This window comes from Pipistrellus kuhlii, unplaced genomic scaffold (assembly GCF_014108245.1).
Source record: "Pipistrellus kuhlii isolate mPipKuh1 unplaced genomic scaffold, mPipKuh1.p scaffold_m20_p_16, whole genome shotgun sequence".
Taxonomy (NCBI): Eukaryota; Metazoa; Chordata; class Mammalia; order Chiroptera; family Vespertilionidae; genus Pipistrellus; species Pipistrellus kuhlii.
In genome coordinates, this window is record NW_023425471.1 from 20351355 (window position 1) to 20373049 (window position 21695).

At 34.1% G+C, this 21695-nt stretch overlaps 1 protein-coding gene across 1 annotated transcript in view; it reads left to right on the forward strand.

Moving 5' to 3' along the window:
• CFAP47 (cilia and flagella associated protein 47) overlaps positions 1-21695 on the forward strand; it is a 396096-nt gene that overhangs the window by 312347 nt on the left and 62054 nt on the right. The window contains 5 exon segments of the mRNA XM_036439773.1: positions 1644-1819; positions 4803-4910; positions 9763-9871; positions 14306-14410; positions 18513-18669. Of these exon segments, the coding sequence (XP_036295666.1) occupies positions 1644-1819; positions 4803-4910; positions 9763-9871; positions 14306-14410; positions 18513-18669 (655 nt within the window).

Genomic DNA, 21695 nt, shown 5'->3' on the forward strand with positions numbered 1-21695 from the left:
TAGGAATAGTTTATTTATTGACTTTAATGTTTTAAAACTGAGAAAAAATAAAATTGAAGATTTCCTCAATAGTATACCTTACCTGTGTGTTTTGGACCTCAGAAATAATTCCTTCATAATAAATTTATGGTTATCTTCTGGGAGAGAATATGGTGAAGAAATACTTCCTGTTTGTGCATATTGAATTGCCATTGACACAAACTTTTATGAGCCAAAACATAGTCAGTCATTCTTTTCTCAGACCTATTGAGAGTAAGAAGTATGAAGTTTTCAGTGAAAATACTCAGTGAATTAATTTTTTCCTACCAGAAAATGTGAATGTAATGTTTATCCACTCATTTGTTTATATAGAGGTAATCAAGAAAATGTTTGCTCCATGGACAAAGCTGCAATGTCTATCTTAAAGATATGTTTTGTGAATAACTTACTCTCTCCCAATCAACACCTGCCCCATAAGCTTAGAATTAGGTTTTTGTGGTCACTCCTGTAATGTGATTTGATAAATTTCAAAATAGCTCCATGTCCTAAATTACATCCATTACCAATTTTAAAAAATATGATTATTGATTTTCAGAGAGAGAAAAGGACATGGAGAGATAGGAACATCAATGATGAGAATCACCAATCGGCTGCCTCCTGCATAACCCCTACTGGGGATGGAGCTTGCAACCTGGACATGTGCCCCAACAGGGAACTGAACCATGCCCTTCTGGTTCATAGGTTGAGGCTCAACCACTGAGCCATACCAGTTAGGCCCCATTACCAATTTTTAAATTGTGACTGAAATATCCAACATCCTCCTTTTTATTAGGTTAAGGCATTCTAGACGACTGGTCTTTGTTCAGATTGAGATATGTCCTATCTATTATATTCACCTTTAACAAATTTGCTTCAATTAATGGCTTTTACTGTAGTGGAAATTGTGGCTGTCATGGAATGAAATATGTTATTAGCTAAAATGGAGGGTCAGAACGAAGACCAGGAAATGTCTTAGAACTTGAAGAGTGCCTTCCAGGACTGAGTGTGTAGCCAGGAGATCAGGACAAGAGAAACCAAAACAGAAGAAAGGAATCTAAACTGGAAGATGGTCATATCATCAGTATAGTTTGATTTCTTAGTTCAGATGTCCTCACTGCTTGATGCTAATGTGCAGAGCTACATAAAGTATGTCCTTTACATCAGTAGCAGCAGCCACAATGTTTTAGAAATATAAGTTTTCAGGCTTCATCCAAGATCTACTGAATCGGAGTCTTTGTAGTAGGGCCAATAATCTATACTTTAGTAACCTCTACTAGTGATTCCCTTGCATGCTGACATGTGAGTACTACAGCTAGAGGAAATAGACAAGTGGACCTCATATTAATAATGGTACTGGGAAAAATATATTTTAATGTAATTTTGCAGTGCCCTTTTAGCTAAATAGATCTTTTAGAATAGTTATTGAAAAAATAATGTTACCATTTACCAAGACTAATTAAGGAAAACAAAGTATTAAAAGCAAGCATGATGCATTCAGTAGTGAACCAAGGAGAAAAAGAAAACAAATGGCCTTATATTGTATCAGTTTTCTTTGTTTTTGCTTCCATAGAACAGTGACTCTATGCTGATGCTAAGAGCTGATTATATTTATTCTGTAATTCTAGGAGACCACTTGTTTTGAAATACCTCTCCGCAATGCAAAAGATACAACTCTTCAAATAGAAGTGATATTATCAAATCCTACCCTTAGTGGAATCAAGAAATTTGTGCTGAATCCAGAAGAATGTATCGACTATACATTATGTTATACTCCAGCAGCAACAGGCTGTAAAGAAGAAAGGTATGGCATTATATTTTACTAGAGGACTGGTGCACAACATTTGTGCACTTGGTGGGGGGAGTAAAATACATGCCCCAGTTATGATAACAGAGTAAGCAGTCAATAAGTATTACCCAAAATTATGTCTTCTAATGTGTGCTCAGCCTGGCCTGCACCCTCTCACAGTACGGTAGCCAGCCATTAGCCTGATTTCTGGCTGAGCGGCACACACTGACCACTAGGGGGCAACTCCTGTATGGAGCATCTGCCCCCCTGGTGGTCAGTGTGTGTCATAACAACCAGTTGTTCCACTGTTTGGCCAATTTGCATATTAGCCTTTTATTATATAGGATTGTTGATTTTTTAAAATTAAGCTTTTAAAATGTTTATTTGTTTGCTGTAATAATTTAGATTATACTTGCTCATAGTTTTACGTTTTTAAAATACCATTCATTTATAAAATGTACTAATGTAGAGTTAGCACTGTTTTACCCAATGCAAAATTATTATTTTGTGGAAGAGCAAATTAAATAATCCCTAAATTACTTTTTATATACCTTCTCTCATTCCACTTTTCACTAACCAAAATTTTCTAGGTGTAAAAAAATAAGTCAAATGAAAATGATTACACAAGGATTAGGGGATAAAGTTTCAATTTTCTTGATGAAATTAATTTACATTTTACATTTGCAATTAAGAACAAATCATCTTGGAAAACAAAGATCAAATTGAGGGTATTATACTCTGCTAAATATATACATAAATGCTTCTTATGATGGGATTTACTAGTATGTCCCAATAAACCCATTGTGAATTAAAAATAGTGTAAGTAAAAAATGCTTTTGTTATACCTAACCTACCAAATATCATAACTTAGTCTAGCCTACCATAAGTATGCTCAGAACACTTACATTAGCTTACAGATGAGCAAAATTATGTAAAAAAAAATAGTATTAGTTGTAAGCCAGGAAAATATCAAAATTAAAAAGTTGAACTATGGTTTCTACTGAATGCATGTTAGTTTTGTACCATTGCGAAGTTGAAAGATAATAAGTTAGACCATTTAAGTTGAACCATTGTAAGTTAGGGACTGTCTCTGTGTATATACACCCACACACATCACAAACATACACCAATGTACGGACATATTAATAGAGCAATTATAAGTGTTTTTATAGCATGATAATTATGAAAAACACTAGAGGCCCAGTGTACAAAATTTGTGCATGAGTACAGTCCCTGGGCCTGGCTGGCGATCAAAGTGTGGGCATCTGGCATGGAAGGGCAGGTCCCAGATGACCTCTCGGCTCTAGGGAGCATGTGGGCCCTATGGCCTTTGCGCAACCCCTTCTGCCTGAGTCACTGTGCCCAAGTGCCCATGTGGAGATGCAGTGAGTGTGGCTGGATGCTGTGGGCTGGGGGCCAGGGTGCAGCGTCGGCCTCTGGGCCTTTCAGTGGCACCATATAGAAGCCAGTTGGACAGCACACTCTCCCCGAGCTGGCCTCACAGACCAGCCCCTGCGGTCTCAGCAGCTGCAGCCTGGCTCATCCAGAAGAAGTTGTGTGGGTACGGGGCAGCTTTTTTGCAGGCGCCCGGCACCTGTGTACGGGGGGCTTCCCCAGCATGCAAGCTCTGGCATTCATGGGGAGGGTAGCAGGGGGAGTGAGAGCGAGCTCAGCAAACACCCCACATTCTCACTGCACCTCCATCCCCATCACCCCCACCCCCAGGTAGCCAGTGAGAGGTTGTACTGCATTGCTGATGCCCTCCATGTTCCATGCCTCCCCCTGGTGGTCAGTGCACATCATAGTGAGTGATCAAACTCCTAATTGAATGACTGCCTGAGGGGACAATTTGCATATTAAGCTTTTATTATGTAGGATAGTACTGTTTACTAAGTTACATGCCCACACAAACATGTAACCTCTATGTTCATGACTAACTCAATTAGTTTATAGTAAAATAATCAAATTCTTTCAAAGTAATATCCCATTTATTTATTATAGTTTTAAAGACTAGACTTAGTATAGTAAGTATAATGAAATGCATTAATTATCCCATTAAAATGCCTTTTGCTAGTTAATATGCTCTTTCAGAATTAGAATAATTCTTATTTTAATGAATGACGATTAAATAAATATATATGTGAAATTTTAGAGGATAAAATGTTTGCAATGTGAAGCAGAAATAAAATATATCAATTATAAAAGATACCATTTTGATAGATTACCATTGTAAATGTGGGCCAGTCTCCTCTCTCCAGTATGCTGTGAACACAGAACCAATCTTGAATTTTCCTCATCAGCACACATTAGAAGACATAATTTTGGGTAATACTTATTGACTGCTTACTCTGTTATCATAACTGGGGCATGTATTTTACATATATACACACATAAATTTCTCAAAGTAACCCTGAGAGAGTAGTAAGAATAATTGCTCCCATTTTATAAATGATGAAATTGAAGCTCAAAATATTAAGTGACTTGTTCAATTCCAAACAAATAAGAGAAGACAGAGCTGAGATACTAGCCCAGGTATACTGTCACTTGCTCTGTCATTGTCTCCTCCATAGAAAAGAACATGTTGATTATAGAGGAAGCTCTCCAGAGCCACATGTCACTTCATAGCCTTCATGTGTTTAATTCAACAAACGAAATACATGTGTTTAATTCGACAAACTGACTTGGATTTAATCACATTTTGAAAGCATAACTTTTCTTGTTTTAGCTCCTGCAAGGTATTTGAATTATTTAGGTTTACACATTGTTCATTGATTTAACAGGCATTTTTATTTTAAAAAATGTTAATAATGGCACTGTTTTTCTTGAATGATTTTCTTGAATGATTTTCTCATTAAAAATGAAAAACATTTAAATATATCTATAATAAGAATAGGATGTGTCACAGAGCCTAAATATTGTATTTGGGATATTCTTTCTGCCAAATTTATTATACAAACTAAAATGACTGATAAGATTTTTTTTTTATTTTCTCCACCAGCATTATTTTTCAGCCTGATAAGGTTTTAGAGTTCTGGTATGTACTGAAATTTACTGTTGAAGTCCCAGATCCAATCAAATTGCCAGAAATGCAGTGTGACCTTGGAAAGTAAGTTCAAATTTAGTAAATATAATTATTTCATGAAAGAAAAAAAGTTCATCTACAAGTGTTCTTTATTTAACATTTTTAAAAGACATCAATATGTTTTTAATTGACCCTCTTTTTAGTTTCTTGTTATTTTTTAACATGCTTTTTAAAATAATTTCTTTTTCTCTAAGTCATACTATGTATAAGTAAATATGTTTTTAATATGTTTTTCTTTCCCAGGCAAGGTTTGATATTTAAACTACCCTATGGAACACTTAAGTGAAAAAACAAAAAATCAACTCAGGACTTTGGAGGGAGAGGCTTTTACTAGGAGTGATTATCACAAGTGAAGGAAAGAGACTACAGAAATAGTTGTAGAGGACTATTGCAGTAGGGAGAATTCTCTGATCTCTGGAACATGCAAGCATCTCAAAATCAAATAGAAAAATCTTTTTACTTTATAGGTAGTGGAGGGGCAAGCAGAGAGAGCTAAGCAGAATCTTTAGAAGGATAACTAGACAAGAACAGGAAAATGACCAATGGGGACTGATAAGAAAAGCATCTTGCTGGAATAAGCTAATTCCCAGGAAAAGCCAGGAAGAGGAAAATGTTCAATTTTTTGTGTGTGTGTGCTTTCTCAGGCTTGGAGACAGCAAAGTTCAGGGGCTTGTAGGAAAGAGAGTAAGCTGACTAAAGTTTGGTCAAGACAAAGCAGAGGGTAAGCAATAGACAATTGAAAATACTTGATCACTTGGTTAATCCTATATTCCCTTGAGATATGGCCATTTATATTTAGGTGGTTGAGTTCTTATTATATGTTTGGCACTGAGTTTGGTGCTGTTACATAGGGTTAATCAAGTAAAAATTTCTGCTAGTAGGCAAATCAGTGCCTTTTCATCAATTTCTCTCCCTAAGCACACCAAAAGAGTGTTTTACTCTCCTAATACCAAACCTTGAGCCAAAATGTCACTGAAAGTGATTTATTAAGGAGTGATCCCAGTTAGAAAAATCAGTAAGAGAATAGGGGAAGCGGATAACAAAAGGGAAGAAGCTCAGCAAGGATATGATTTCAAGTATAGTCTCAGATTTTATCTGATCCTGCCAAAAGTCCTGGAGCATAAATTACATCTCAGAATTGGTCTTGTCATGATGCCAAGATGCTAGGATTTTGAACTCCCATACTAGTCATTATAATTATCCTTAGGATGAGCTATAAGACCCCAGATACTTCTCCTGTAAGATTGAGAAGGCTCCAGGACCCAAGGGTAATCATCTGAAGGTCTCAGTTGGAAAATGAACAGTTAAGAATTCAGAAGTTGGGTGACGAGGGCAGAGAGCTGGTAAAAATCTTCTAGAGTAGTGGTTCTCAACCTTTCTAAAGGCGTGACCCTGTAATACAGTTCATCATGTTGTGGTGACCCACAGCCATAAAGTTATTTTTATTGCTACTTCATAACTGTAATTTTGCTACTGTTAATGAATCGTAATGTAAATATCTGTGTTTTCTGATGGTCTTAGGCTCTACAGCAGCCGTCGCAACCCACAGGTTGAGAATTGCTAGCAGGGTAGCCTAAGACCATTGGAAAATACAGATATTTACATTACAATTCATAACAGTAGCAAAATTATAGTTATGAAGTAGAAACAAAAATAATTTTATGGCTGTGGGTCACCACCATATGAGGAACTATATAAAAGGGTTGTGGCATTAGAAGGTTGAGAACTACTGTTAGAGGAACCAGGTGGGATACCAGCAGTGTCTACTACAAGTTGTTTATAAACTTATTTCTAGTTTTATATATTTTTCTAGTTTTAAAATAAATGTTAATATATGTAAATTACATTGTATATATAATTATTAATACATGTAAAAATTTTGTGAAAATATTTGGCTCACAGTTTTACAATCATGTTTTTTTTTATCCCATTAAAAAGCACTAGCCTTTTCTCTTTTTAGTTTCTTGTTATTTTTTAACATATCTTTAAAGAATAATTTCTTTTTCTCTAAGTCATACTGTGTATAATTAAAAGATATGCTATTTAAAGATGTTTGGTGGTAACTATTTTTTTAACCAGCCTTGTCTTGGGTCCTTATCCTCTTCAAAGTTTGCACAGTTTTTCATTATACCCAATGTCCTTAAAATTCTTAATATGTTGATATGGCTCTATTTTCACACATTTTCCCCCCAGGTATTTGAGGTCTCTCTCAATATGGAAACAAATTATGTAATTTTTGTTTCTGGAACTCTCAAGTTATGCCATCTCTAATTTTCTCTCTTCTCTCTTTCTACATCTATGTTTTGGATTTAGAACTTGGGAACTATTTTAATAATGTTCTTACCTTTTTTGCAGTCTCTCCCAACATTTGTATTTTTGCATTTAGAAAGATTTGTTCAGTTTTATATTCCAATCTTTTTGTTGAATTTTCATGCCAGCTGTCAACATCTAAGACCATTTGTGTGTGCGTGTGTGTGTGTGTGTGTGTGTGTGTGTGTGTGTTAGGATGCTTCTTTTGTTTGTTTTAAAAATGTAATGTTCTCTTCTTATTTCTTGTTTGTAATATCTTCTCTATCCTTTAAGGTATGAATGATCATTTTAAGAAACCATGGACTTTCTCTTAATGTTTTTGTTTTTTCCTGTTAGAAACTTTGTCTGATGCTTATTTTACTCATATTTATAACTGAGGCTCTAAATTGATAGTTGGGCCTTATTGACCTCTTCATGTTGTTCTGTGTACTATTCTTCATTTGTTTTCTTTACTTAAAAAAAATATTCCTTTTTATTGTTGACTAGAAGCCTGATGCATGAAATTTGTGCATGGGTAGGGTCCCTAGGCCTGACCAGCAATCAGGGCTGATCTGTGGGGAGACCAGCTGGGCAATCAGAGGCTCCTGCTGGTACCCGCCTTGGCTGGCCTGAGGCCTACAGGCTGGGAGCAACTCCTGCGTTGAGCATATGCCCCCTGGTGGTCAGTGTGCATCATGGCAACTGGTCTTTCCACCAGTTGTATTGTGGTTTGGTCGATTTGCATATTAGGCTTTTATTATATAGGATGAACCTTTTTCCAGGTTTTGTCAAATATGAAAAAATATTGTTTATAATTGTATATGCTTTTGTTGCACATTTGTGCTCATTTCTATTATGTAAACATAATTTAAATTTAGTGGTTAGTGACAAAGAATTTGAAATTGATTGTACTTTTTTACACTTCTACTAGCCACACATGAATTTGTTTCATTTTCTCAAAAACATGGGTATTATAAAACTAATTTTAACCATTCTGGTGCATATGAAGTGGTACCTCAATGCACTTTTAATTTGTATTTTCCTCATGATTAATGAGGTTGACTCCCTGGTTATATATATATATATATATATATATATATATATATTTTTTTTTTTTTTTTAAATACATTTTATTGATTTTTTTAGAAAGGAAGGAAGAGAAATAGAGAGCTAGAAACATCAGTGAGAGAGAAATATTGATCAGCTGCCTCCTGCTCACCCCCAACTAGGGATGTGCCCACAACCAAGGTACATGCCCTTGACTGGAATTGAACCTGGGACCTTTCAGTGTGCAGGCCGATGCTCTATCCACTGAGCCAAACTGGTTTCGGCTGGTCATATATTTATAGACCATTTTGATAGTCTTTTTTTTCAATTACAGTTTACATTCAGTGTTATTTTCTATTAGTTCCAGATGTACAGCACAGTGGCTGGACAGTTCTGGTTTTCATAGTGTCTGTGCCAATCTGCATTTCATCAATAGTGTGTGAATGTTCCCTCCTCTCCCTCTTCTCCACATTCTCACCAATACATATCTTACTTTAAAAAAAGGGTTTATCCTACCAGGTGTGAGGTGATATCTCAGTGTGATTTTGATTTACTCTATATGAAAAGCCATTAGAAATGATGGTGAATTGAGAATTATGAGCTTTCTTGATTATTATTTGCTTTGACCATAAATACCAGCCACATTTGGGGGGAGGCAAGTTTAGTTCATCATCAGTTTCTGTTTTCTTGATGTAATGGACAGAACTTTGTTAATTTGTTACTCTTTGTTATTATTTGTATACTGTGTTAACTTTTTTTGTCTGGATTTAACAGTTATAAAGTAATTTGTAAACATTGCTCCTAAAACTGGAATATGTTTCAGTACCCAATGTGTAGATACTATTAGTGTTAAAAAGAGAGAGAGAGAGAGAGAAAGAAAGAGAGAGAGAGAGAGAGAGAGAGAGAGAGAGAGAGAGAGAGAGGTGGGGGGTGGGGGGGAATCAGGGATTATCTAATTTAGCAAAATATCATTAGTTAATATTTAATTATTCTTATTTTGAAACTCATACAAATTGTATTAGCTTCATAGGCCTGCCATAATAAGTATCATAAATGGAGTGGCTTAAGACAACATAACTTTATTGACTAACAGTTTTGGATGCTAGAAGATTGAAATCAAGGTTTTAGGAGGACTATGCTTCTTCTGATACCAGTAAGGGAGAATCTTTCCTTGCCTCTTCTGGCTTCTGGTGCTTGCATGCAACCCTTGATGTTCCTTGCCTTATGGATGCATTGCTTCAGTCTCCACCTTCACTGTCATATAGCTATCTTCTCATGTGTCTTCATATCATCTTCACATAGGGAAAGAAGTCATACTGGATTAAGGGCAACCCTACTCCAGTATGACCTAATTTTAACTAATAACATTTGCGACAACCTGATTTCTAAATAAGGTCACACTCTGAGGTATTGGAAGTTAGGAGTTCAATTTATCTTTCTGCATTCAATTCAACCCATACCAGGTAATAGTAATCAAGTTTATAAAATTAACATTGATCAAGTTTATGAACAATGTTACTAGCTTTGTTTTTCTTTCTAGGTTTAGCATTCAGAACTTTCCTTTAGTTAATCCTACACACGAAGCCATAGAATTGCAAGTAAAAAACACTAATCCTGATAATTTTGTCATGGATTCACATAAATTACCAGTAAGTATATTCAGAAAGCCAAATATCCTATCACTATCAGAACATTTTCCAATTCTGGTTTTGGGACACTGTGGGATATTAGCATTTCAATTATTAATGAAGTTTCAAATGTCTAAAATTTAAAAATGGAATTTCTATAAATGTATTGTATATCCCCAATTTTAATTTATCAAAAAATATAAGTTTACATATATTTTTGAAATTATATATGCCAGATTTGTGTTCATTATCGTTGAATTCTAAATTAATTATGCTTTATTTGTGACCATTTTGGTAATCGGTTTTTGCAGTAGGTTATCAGTAATGTGATTTTTGACTCAACAGTCATGCTGTGTTTCCAGGATCCCAAAAGGCCAGTTCCTTTCCAGCATACAACCCCTCCCCCACTTCCAGATAGTGCTGACAGCTCTTCCCCTCTCCTCCTTTCTCTGCCCCATTTTCCCATTCTTTGGTCCCTGGAAGAGACTAGAGCCTCTCAATGAGCCTCAATTACTTTTTTTCCTTCCACACTAACAAAATAAGATCTGAAGGTTCAGCATCAGTATTTACATTTCCAAAGAATATATCAAATATGTCAGTGAATGTCAAAACCATGCTTTCAGGTAAGTTTCAAAATAATCATTGCAATAGATTATTCTCTTCAGAGGACCTCACAGTGAATCATGAAGCCCTACTAAGTAGACATGGTATTTATTGTAAATAAAGGCTTTTACTATTTGCCTTTTAATGATTGTTTAAAAATCTCTAATGTGATTTTTTAATCTATATCATAATACATACATATCTCTCATCAATCACTAGTTGCCAACTAACAATATCATGGTGTGAAATTAGTAATGAACTGTCATAATGTGTCATATTAGATATCACTATTATTTTGCTAAATTTTTATATATATGGTAATCTTTAAAAAGTTATGTTAAAATATACACATACTTATATTACTTAATACTATATTTTCCATAAATTAAAATGGAATAAAATGTTCAGCATATAATTGAAAAATAAGGAAATTTATTATTAGAAAGTGCTTTTTTGTTGTTGTTGTTGTTTATTGTTTTATTTTTTAAAAATCCTCATCCGAGGATATATTTATTGATCTTTAGAGAGTGTAAATGGAAGACAGAGAGTGGAGGAGAGGGGTATATTGCTGTGAGAGAGAAACATTGATTGGTTGCCTTCAGTATGAGGCAATCTAATCCACAACGTAGGTATGTGCCCTGATCAGAAATCAGCCCGCAACCTTTTGTTGTATGGGACAATACTACAACAAACTGAGCCATCCTTTATATCACTACTTTTACAAAAGAATGTAAACTGTGGTCCAAGGGAAAACAAATACAATATATTGCAGATGCCAACTTTATTACATAACTAGAGGCCAAGTACACAAAATGCATGCACTGGGGGGCGGGTATTCCTCAGCTCAGCCTGCACCCTCTCCAATATGGGACCCCTTGGGGGATGTCTGACTGCCAGTTTAGGCCCAATCCCATAGGACCTAAATCGGTAGTCAGACATCCCTCTCACAATTCGGGACTGCTGGCTCTCAACCACTTATCTGCCTGCCTGCTTGATTACCCCTAACCACTTCAGCCTGCCTGTCTGATCACCTCCTAACCACTCACCTGCCAGCCTGATTGATGCCTAACTGCTTCCCTGCTGGCCCAATTGCCCCCAACTGCCCTCCACTGCAGGCCTGGTCACCTCCAACTTCCCTCCCCTGCTGGCCATCTTGAGGTGACCATATTGTGACCATATGGGGACGGCCATCTTGTGCAAGGATGTGGTAGTTAATTTGCATATTACCCCTTTATTATATAAGATGCAGAATATGGACTTTGCTTTAATATTTCCAAATATGCCTTTATAGTCCATTAATTTTGATACATTTATCAAACATTAAGTATTAAATAAGCAACTAATTTCAATATAATGAAATGACCCAAAAATATACTTATAAATTTACTAAAAATAATATTATATATTGTAGAACAAATTAGAACACATGAATGTTAGTAATGGTAGTAAATGGAAAGAATATATGTACATGTAACTTCACTTATGGTTTTGTTGCATAGTACTCATGTTTAAACAAGTAGGGATTTTAAAATATTGATTATATCCAATTAATGCTTCAATAAATAAGCATAGGTTGATTGCCAAGGAAAGTAATGATATAAAAAACTTGCTTTCCTCCAATGGTATGTTATGAAATTTTTTAAAGATACAGAAGTTGAAAGAATAATACAGTGCACAAACTTATACCTTCTACTTGATTCTTATATTAATGGTTTGCCATATTTCTCTCTTTTTTCTCTTATATTTCTTTTTTTCTTTCACTCTTATTTAAATGGTACATTTTCCATTTAATTTAATTTTTTTAAATTATATTTTACTTTCAACATTATTTTGTATTGGTTTCAGGTGTATGACATAGTGGTTAGATCACATGTGTCAAACACAAGGCCCGCGGGCCAAATCCGTCCCACCAGGCCTTGCAATGTGGCCCGCACTGCGCTGTCATCACTGCACTCCGCTGCGTTTCCATCACAATGACAGTTTATGACTGTTCAGTAAACCATTCGGCCCGCGATTTGGGCTGGATTTTAGATTTTGGCCCCTTCTCTGATTGAGTTCGACACCCCTAGGTTAGATGATCCTATACTTTATAAAGTGTTCCTCCCAATATTTCAAGTACCTAACTGGCACCATACATACTTATGGCAATATTATTGAATATATTCCCTATGCTGTACTTTATTTATATCTTTTTTTGGGGTTAACTACCAATTTATACTCCTTAGTCCTTTAACTATTTAATTTAAAGGTAAGTTGTACCATATTTCAACACTAAATACTTCAGGTTATAGTTCTTAAGTGTATATTAATCTCGAACATCATCTAGCATCCTGTTCTATAATAATTTCAGTTTATTGACCTGCCACAAGATTATTCCTCTTGAGCTAGGATCCAGTGTACTAAGCTTACACATTGGAATTGGTTGTCATCATGACACTTGCTTACAATGAAATGTTTTTAAGTTTCTCAAAGATTCTATATTTATACGCCATATACAGTATACAGACCAATAAGTTTAGTGTAATTCACTGCAGTTAAATTCCAATCAATGGTGTTTACCTTTCTTTCCTTGAGAACATTGGAAATCATTTTCCAGCTAATTTTAGGTAAAAATAAAGGAATTTTATTGAATTACTGCTTGGTTGTATAAACTACCTCAATCTTCACCATATATATTTATAGAAGAGGAATTTGAAAACAGAAAGACTAAAACACTTAAGCCATGTAGTTAATACTAGAGTTAAAATTTAGTTAAGCATTATATATTTTTCCAATAAAATAGATTATTTATGTCATATCCTGTATGTAGAGAGAAGCTTTTTTTCACATTTGCTAAATTTAACAAATATATGGAATGCAAAATTTTTTGCTAAGGTCGATCCTAAAATTAATGTATGCTCCTTAAATGTTCATTAACTAATAACCTCCAAATATTTGAAGTATCAGAGAACCAGTCTGAGATAAAAATATTTGCTATAGATAAACCACACTTATACATCATAGGGATATAATGCTGTTCTAAATATAAAGTTAAGCCTGTATATGGATTCCAATGTCATCAGTTTGTTGAGAACCAAGTGCTATATTTAACAAGGATTGAATGACACTGCTAAATTGCAATTTTACTTTTTCAAAAGTGAAATAAATTAGTGGAAAAAATAATTGACTTATTTTTCAGATTTGTGCCACTCTTTCTATTAATCTGTAAGTGTTGATATTAAACACCATATTATTCATAGTGTAGCATTTTGTTTACATGAAATACCCAGTTCCTCACTATGTTGTGATGAAGTATCTCACTAACAATCTCTAAAGAAGTAATAAACTAATACTGTTCAGAATCAAGTTATTCCAGCAGATCACACCTTGAGTGTGCATGTGATAGAACAAAGAAGAAAACTTCATGGTACAATAAAGAAGTTTGACTTACATCCATGCTTATAATCAGTTCATTTCTTTTGACATCACCAAGGCTACAAGTTAGGTGCCTAGTATTTGCCTTGTATCTTAGAATGGACAATAAACTATGGGTCTTAAATTAAATACCTATTTCTATTATGGGAGGCACTAACTCAGATTAAAAAATTAATTTAGATTTCCTCACATAGAGTGACTAACTCTATGTAATCATTGCTTGGGGAAAGGCCAGGGTACAAGCACTATTAAACAGTGTTTACCAGGAGATGTTTTACCAATATTTGTCAAATAGGAATACTGAGATTAGGTAGTATGCAAGGCAATATATTGATCACATAAATATAAACCCAGACTATACCTAGTGCACAAAGATGCTGATTCAAAAAAAGTATTAATTGCTTTGTTTCTCTTTTTATTCTTTCTAAATTTACACAGCTGATCTTACCTCCTTGCTCCACTGAAAGAATACGTGTTCGCTTTTGTCCTTCTGCTCTTGGAAGAGCTGGTCATCAAGCTGTTCTTACCTTCTACTGTGCTCAGGTATGATAGAGTATTCTTAGTCCAAGTCAAGTTAATTAAATGTTAAAGTCAACAAGTAAGCAAATCTTATTCATCTATTTGACATCCTTTGCAAGCAGAATAAGCTTATTATAAACTATTAATGAACTTTTGCAAATATACATCATGCATGTGTGCAAGCATCTAAAAGAGGCGTTTTTTATGTCCTTAGATTGCTTGAGTGAAGGAGAATATACACCCAGATTTTAAAATATATGTATTTTTATATAAATACCAAATTGCTGTCATTTATGTTAGTTTTCTGACTGGAGTTTCATTACACAAATTTTCATGAACTTAAATATAAGCTGTAGAAAATGTGATCATGTTATTTTTAACTTTATTTCATCTGTACAGAATTCTTGCATAATAATAATTTTTCTGAATAATTATAATTTAAAAAAAACAAAAATTATTAATTATTTTTAAGCATCTCTAAGTTTGCTGTATGCCATGCTTAGTTATTTCAAATTCACCATAGTCCTAAGGTGAAAGGATTATTAACCCCATTTTACAGATCAGGAAACAGACAAAAATAAAGATTAGATAGCTTGTAAGAGGTTAAACACAAACCTCAACCCAGGATGTCTGGCTTCAACCCATTTTCATGACTATTTTTACAACTACCTACAGATTTCCAATTGATTAAAATTCTTACTGCCAATAAAAACTTTGCATGACCTTTTATATTTATTATTATCTTATACTTCTTCAAATGTTGATTTGGAGGAAAGTAAATAGACATCGGAACTTGAAATCCTAAGGGACACCACGGAATCTGCCATCTGAGAGGCAGTGGAATCCTATATAATACTTGGGTCCCAATGTCAGTGCAAAACAATGTGTAACTTGTCTTTAGAAAAAAATTGAGGGTATTAAATTTCCTACATGATTAGTGACTTATACATGACCTGAAGCAGTACTATGGAAGTATGTGTGCCTCTGAAATATTAAAGAAAACAAATAGTAACCCTTTTTCTATAGAAGGGAAAGTACAGTGGATATTATATTAATTTACAAAAATAATTTTAAGAAAGCACACTTTTAAATAATTGTTTCATAGCAGGTTTAGCCCCTTCATCATAATTATTGGGGAAAATTTAGTAGCTTGTATTTCTGATGGAAAGTATATCTTCTCAAGGATAATGAGGCACATTAGCATGGCAATTACCAGTTCTCCATCTTAATAGTTTTAGAAATTCCTAGCCTAGACATTGAATGTGAAATTCTTAAACACAAAGAACTCAGACAAGTAATAAACTCAAGCCTTTCATAAATCAATTTTACGTTGGTGTTTGATTTCAGTTGCTCCCAGCATCTCCAAGTTGTAGCAAATCTCCAAGAATTTAACTGTGGTTATACTTCCACCCATCATTCATTCATCCTTTCAGCTATAGGGTCCAGACCCAGACCCCTTCAACCTTTTAAATATATTACTCTAACCTTTCTGATTGGTTTGCCTTTCCTTTTTCTTTTTTTATCCTTTTTTCCCCCCTATCTCTAAATCATTTGAGTCTTCCTCTTTTATTTATCCAGTCATCCTAAAGTATTAATTGAATGAACTTTGGAAAATACAATATACATTATGTATGTGTAGGCATCTGAGCAAGATAGTTTTTTTTAAAATAAAGTTTTAGGATTTTCTCTTCTAAGTCTAAGAATTTACAATTACTTTAACTTTTAAAGAAAAAATCATGTAGATTTCTCTCCCTCTCTTGATTTCACTGATAAATACACTTGAATTGACATATACAACTGAGTAGCTGATTAATAGAAAATCTAGTAATATCAACTTTTTTTAGGATAAGTTTTAAGTATTTCTAATTGTTACTCTTTGCTGAATTTAAGGAAATGGCTATAGATTTTTATTTACTTCACGGATTTCTGATTTGAATCCATATACAGAGCTCTGCATTGTCAAAATCCAATTTTAGGCTAAAGTTGATTATCAAGATTTTGAATCCTAAGATTAATTTGGTTAGGATATCACAACTACATATATCATGAACTCATATTATGCTGCTGGATTTTGTAAATGAGATTGTGTTTCTGCCTATTAGAATAATAGGAATAGTAGTAAGCAGTAAATGTGGTAATAGGGCATTTTAATATATTTTTGTTAGTTTTCAGTTGTTTCATTTTTCTTTTCTTTTTCTCTTTTCTTTTTTTAATATTTTATTGATTTTTTCACAGACAGGAAGGGAGAGGGATAGAGAGCTAGAAACATCGATGAGAGAGAAACATCCACCAGCTGCCCCTGTGCACTCCCCACCGGGGATGTGCCCACAACCAATGTACATGCCCTTGAACGGAATCGAACCCAGGACCCTTCAGTCCGCAGACCTACTCTCTATCCACTGAGCCAAACCAGTTTTGGCTCATTTTTATTTTCTAATAGTTACCAGTATTTGTTTCATTTGTATTTCACTGTGTGACTCACTGCATCTAAACGTCAGACTAGCAAAAATGAAAGAAAGAAGACAAAGTAAGAGTGGCTTTATTACCCAGCCTGTCTATGATCCTGCAACTTGTCTAAAAACTTTGTTACTTCTTAGCCGGCTCTAATGCCCTTGAGCTATACTCAGTGTGCAAGCCAGTTTTACTTTTACCTCTATTTTTTTTTTCTCTTAGAAACATTGGTATTGGATCTTTAAAGGTTCTTTTTACTGTATCTCCTTTCAAAGAAGTTTGAGATAAAGATGGAATAAGAATGTTACTTATTCTTTAATGCACATTTTTGTCAGGATACTTTTTAATTTTCCTCTCTGAACCCAAGAGAATAATTTAAGCAATGCTGGGGCAAGTGTTGTATACTAGTGTTCCATCATGGTAGGATTTAGGAGGTTTAATTTAGAAGCTCTAATACTCCAGGCCATTCGGCAAAGACATGAAAGCATGACATTTTTGTTTTTGTACTTTGGCTCATTCCCAATGGCTCAAAGTAACCTCATTTCTGCCATACAGGGTTTATTTAATTAAGTAGCCCAAAATAAGTAATTTACATAAACAGTTCATAATTTAATTTAACCCAGCCAGCCAATTAAATGTAATCAAATTAGGACATCATAAGTGAAAATCTAGTGAACTTACATTTTTGCAAGTAGAATCTCTAACTAAAAGAAATACAGTCATTTGAAGATAATATGCAGACAAAACTTGCCTTTAGTCATTCCTACTCAGAGACAGCTTTGTATCATTTTCTGTCCCACTTTGAAATAATCTTAAAGTAAATTTCCCTCTTCTTACTGGAATTTAGGCTTGGAAACATCTACTATGTAGTTAGAAAGATTATAAACTAGGCTGCTGCATTTGTTGGATTTTATTTAATGACCTCTTCGTTCCTTTAAAACATTAGTAAAGTATTCAGTACCGAACTGAATCACAGTCTGTTGTGCATACAGTTGTACACACTTCCTTTTTTTAAAAAAAAATATATTTTTTATTGATTTTCTACTGGGAGGAAGGGAGAAGGATAGAGAGCTAGAAATGTCGATGAGAGAGAAACATTGACCAGCTGCCTCTTGCACACCCCCCACTGGGGATGTGCCCACAACCAATGTACATGCCCTTGACCAGAATCGAACCCTGGACCCCTCAGTCCACAGGACAATGCTCTATCCACTGAGCCAAACCGGTTTTGGCTGTACACACTTCCTTTTAATGGAACATTGATCTGTGCCTCACCTTCTTTGCCTTCATGTGATCATGATATCTATGTGAGTTCCACGTGACATTCACCCTAGCATTTTGGAAACTTTGTACAATTTTTAGTACCTCGTTTGTTAGACAAGTTGATTTAAGGAAACAACAACCTTGAGCAGAAACGCTTGGTTTTTATGAAGATATCTTCTTAAATCTACTATAAATAACTTTGTGCTCTGTTTTTTATCACTGTAAAAACACATTGATTTTTTAGTAAAATCAAAAGAAATTTTAAAAAGGAGGAAAAGATAAAACAGGCATGTTAAATATTAACAACCAAAGTTTTTTATCTGTCAAAATTTTTACATGTATTAAATTTATTGTTATGAATAAAATGTATGCAATTATGATATATATGTTATGAATGTTTATCTTTAAACAGTTTGAAGAATGGAAATTCTTCCTTTCTGGAATAGGACTATTTCCCCAGCCTCTAGATATAGAAAGAGTCACCACCTACCTTCAGCAGAGAGCATCTCTGGCTATAACTTTCAAAAATCCAACAGATGAACATGTTTTAATCAATGTCATACTAACAAGTAAGTTTTTTCTTATAGTTTATGTACATTATTTTGTAATTATTAATCAAATGAATTTGATCACAGAATCAATATATTATAGAGATAATGAACATGGTAGAAATACACTAAGAAAAATCATAAGGTATGAAAGATGAGGTATGTTGAAATCATAGGATGTAAATGGTGGAATCAGAATCAAACATTAAAAATCTGTGCAACAAGTCAAAATCTTCTCATTTGACTTGTAAAGCCCAAAATGCAAATTAGTGGATTAGTAATATTCTTATGATTATTATTCAAATATGCTAATGCTTAGTCCTTAAAAGTTTATAGAACTTCAAGTGCTCTGATATTGTTTCCTTTCCCCATTTTCTTTATAGAAAACATATTTGGATTAAATTTTGGTTATAATAAGCTTGTTCTCTTTTTCCTGTCAGATTGAAGATGCATGTTTTTAAATTAGATTGTTTGGAGTTTTTTTTTAATCATTTTTTATTAAGTGATCAAATAATGTGGGTTTGAAGTAAAAATCAACTCATTAGTTTTCCCACATTTTAAATCTACTATTGTATTTTATAAATTTTATCTTTTCAACTATTATTACTTCTACTAAAGCTGTTACTGCTGTGATCCATTTTATATAGTTCAAATGTTGAGCTAAAAGGAATACATATGTTAAGGTCTTTGATATAAATAAGCAAATTGCTTTTCAAAGTAATTATATTATTGCGATTCACACTGCCATCAGGATAATATTACCGACACTATTTTCCTGAGCCTTATAAACCCTGACTAGTATCATTCTCCTTAATCTCCATCAATCTGTTTGGAGAGAAATAGTATTTTATCATCATTGCAAATTAGTTTGTTTTTTTTAAATACTGAAACTGAACACCCATTTACCTATTAGAGTTTTCATCTTTCTTCGTCATCTCTTAATGCTCTTGGTATAAAATAATTAAGGAAATTAAGTACATAATGTCATCTGATGTAAAATTCCCTTATGAATACTTTGGCTGTGGTTAGGGGAGACATGCCAATGTTTACTAGCAGTTGATTGCTGGCCCAAGGAAGTCAACATTTTAGTGTGGAAGAGACTTGAGCATGTTTATCAGCAGAACAAAGAAACCAGGACTGAGCAGGAATGAAAGCTATAAAGGAGGCAGGGTTTACCTGATGGGCTAAGGCTCTCACAGGACTAAGATCAAAGTTGAGGCAGAAAAAAGAGCCCTGAACCAAAGGGGCAAGATAAAACAAATGTGAACATAGACAAATTGATTGGTAGTAGAAGGGCTTGGCAATTAAGAGCAGTTTTGTGTAGATTTTCATGTCCTGAGAAAAGGAGATGTAACAGGAGATTTGAAGAGTGTCTCAGTGGTTTGAAATAACTGCTAGAGGGAAAGGAAGATGCAGATAACAAAATTCAAATATAACTGTATTGCATTTGGCTGGGATTGCAAACCACACATTTAGATAGGCCCCCCAAAAATATGTTTGTGGTTTCCACCAGTTATAGGACTCAGAATTATTGGTGTGAAAGCACACCAGCGTGACAGATGGATCAAACCAGGAAATGAAATATTCAAGGTAGGTGCAGCCAAGTCATAATTGTGAGAGCATTAATAAAATATATTGGATCAAGATTTTTAACATTAAAAATAAGTGGTGAAATAATTTGTGGCTTCTTAATTTTCTTTAGTTGATCCAAATTTCTTTCTGCTATTAACAGGAAAAACAGTAAGCTCGACAATTAAGATGTATTTTTCTTTTGCATTTTAAAACTTTCTTTTATGTAAACTCACTCTCTTGGGTAAATGCTCAGGCTCACAAATTCTTCCTCTTCTTCTTTCAACCTAAGGAGACCAGGCCCAAAGAAAGACACTGACTCATTCTTTCTCTCTTTCCTATATGAAAAGCTTTATCCTTTCCTTTTCCTGGTGATGGAATCTCTCTCTGTGTCATAACTTCCTCCTTTTTACTTTTGTGGACTCTTGTTTTTTTTCCAGCTACCATGTACATGTCTTCTTGTACTCATATTCCTTGGCAACTAGGCTTCATAATTTGGCCTGGATTGTTGAAGGGCCGCAGGAAAACATGATAATATTTAACATATATGCCAAATACACTCATTAAAAGGTTACTAAATTAATACCTTCTCATTTAAATATTTGTCTTAAAATGTTTCAAAAGATGTGAATTTTCCTGTAGATGCTACAGAATTCACAGAATCCCCTTAGGAAAGTTAATAGCAAGACTTATAATATACAATAGTACCAAGAGGGTGCAAGAGATCTCACAGTATTTTGTGTCCTGCTTTACTCATTTCTCTTTAGATAGATAGATGATAGATAGATATATAGATAGATAGACAGATAAATATATATTTTTTCAAGAATGCAACATTTTTAGAGTTGCAAACTTATCAAATTTTCATATTGCCCTATTTTCTAACATTTTTTCTTCTGCTGATATTTTGGATATTTCCATTTTAATCACTTCTCTAAGAAGTTTTGCCTTGGTTTTCAAAGAATCTTCTCATTCTATTTAATTAAATTCTATTCAATTCTTTAATTCTATTGTGTGTTGTCTTTGCATAAAGTTCATTCATGTGAATAGGATGCAAAGCAAGGTGTTGAAAACATTATATTTCAGGAGTCTATTCATATCTTAATCCTGGCCAACTTGCAAAGGTGAATGAATAGGGTGGTTAGAGAGGATATGGGCTCACACTTGGAGAATAACAGTGATGTCCAAGCACAAAGCACTAATGAGTCCTGAGAAAAGTCAATTTCTGCAGAAAAGCTCTCAAATTGTCTAGGAAACTAGGATTTGTTTTACACCCAATATGTACCACATTTGAATTCTGTAAACATGACTGTACCCACTCTTTCAAAAAAATCTTGGAGGCTTTCCAGATGTGGAACCTGAAGCTTAGAAAATTCTTAGGATTTAAAAATTAATTTTCTAGTGTTTTAAAAATAATCATCTGAGAAATTTCTCAGTAGAGGAAAGTTTTGATTCAGTTTCAGTCTTCACTGTTTTTT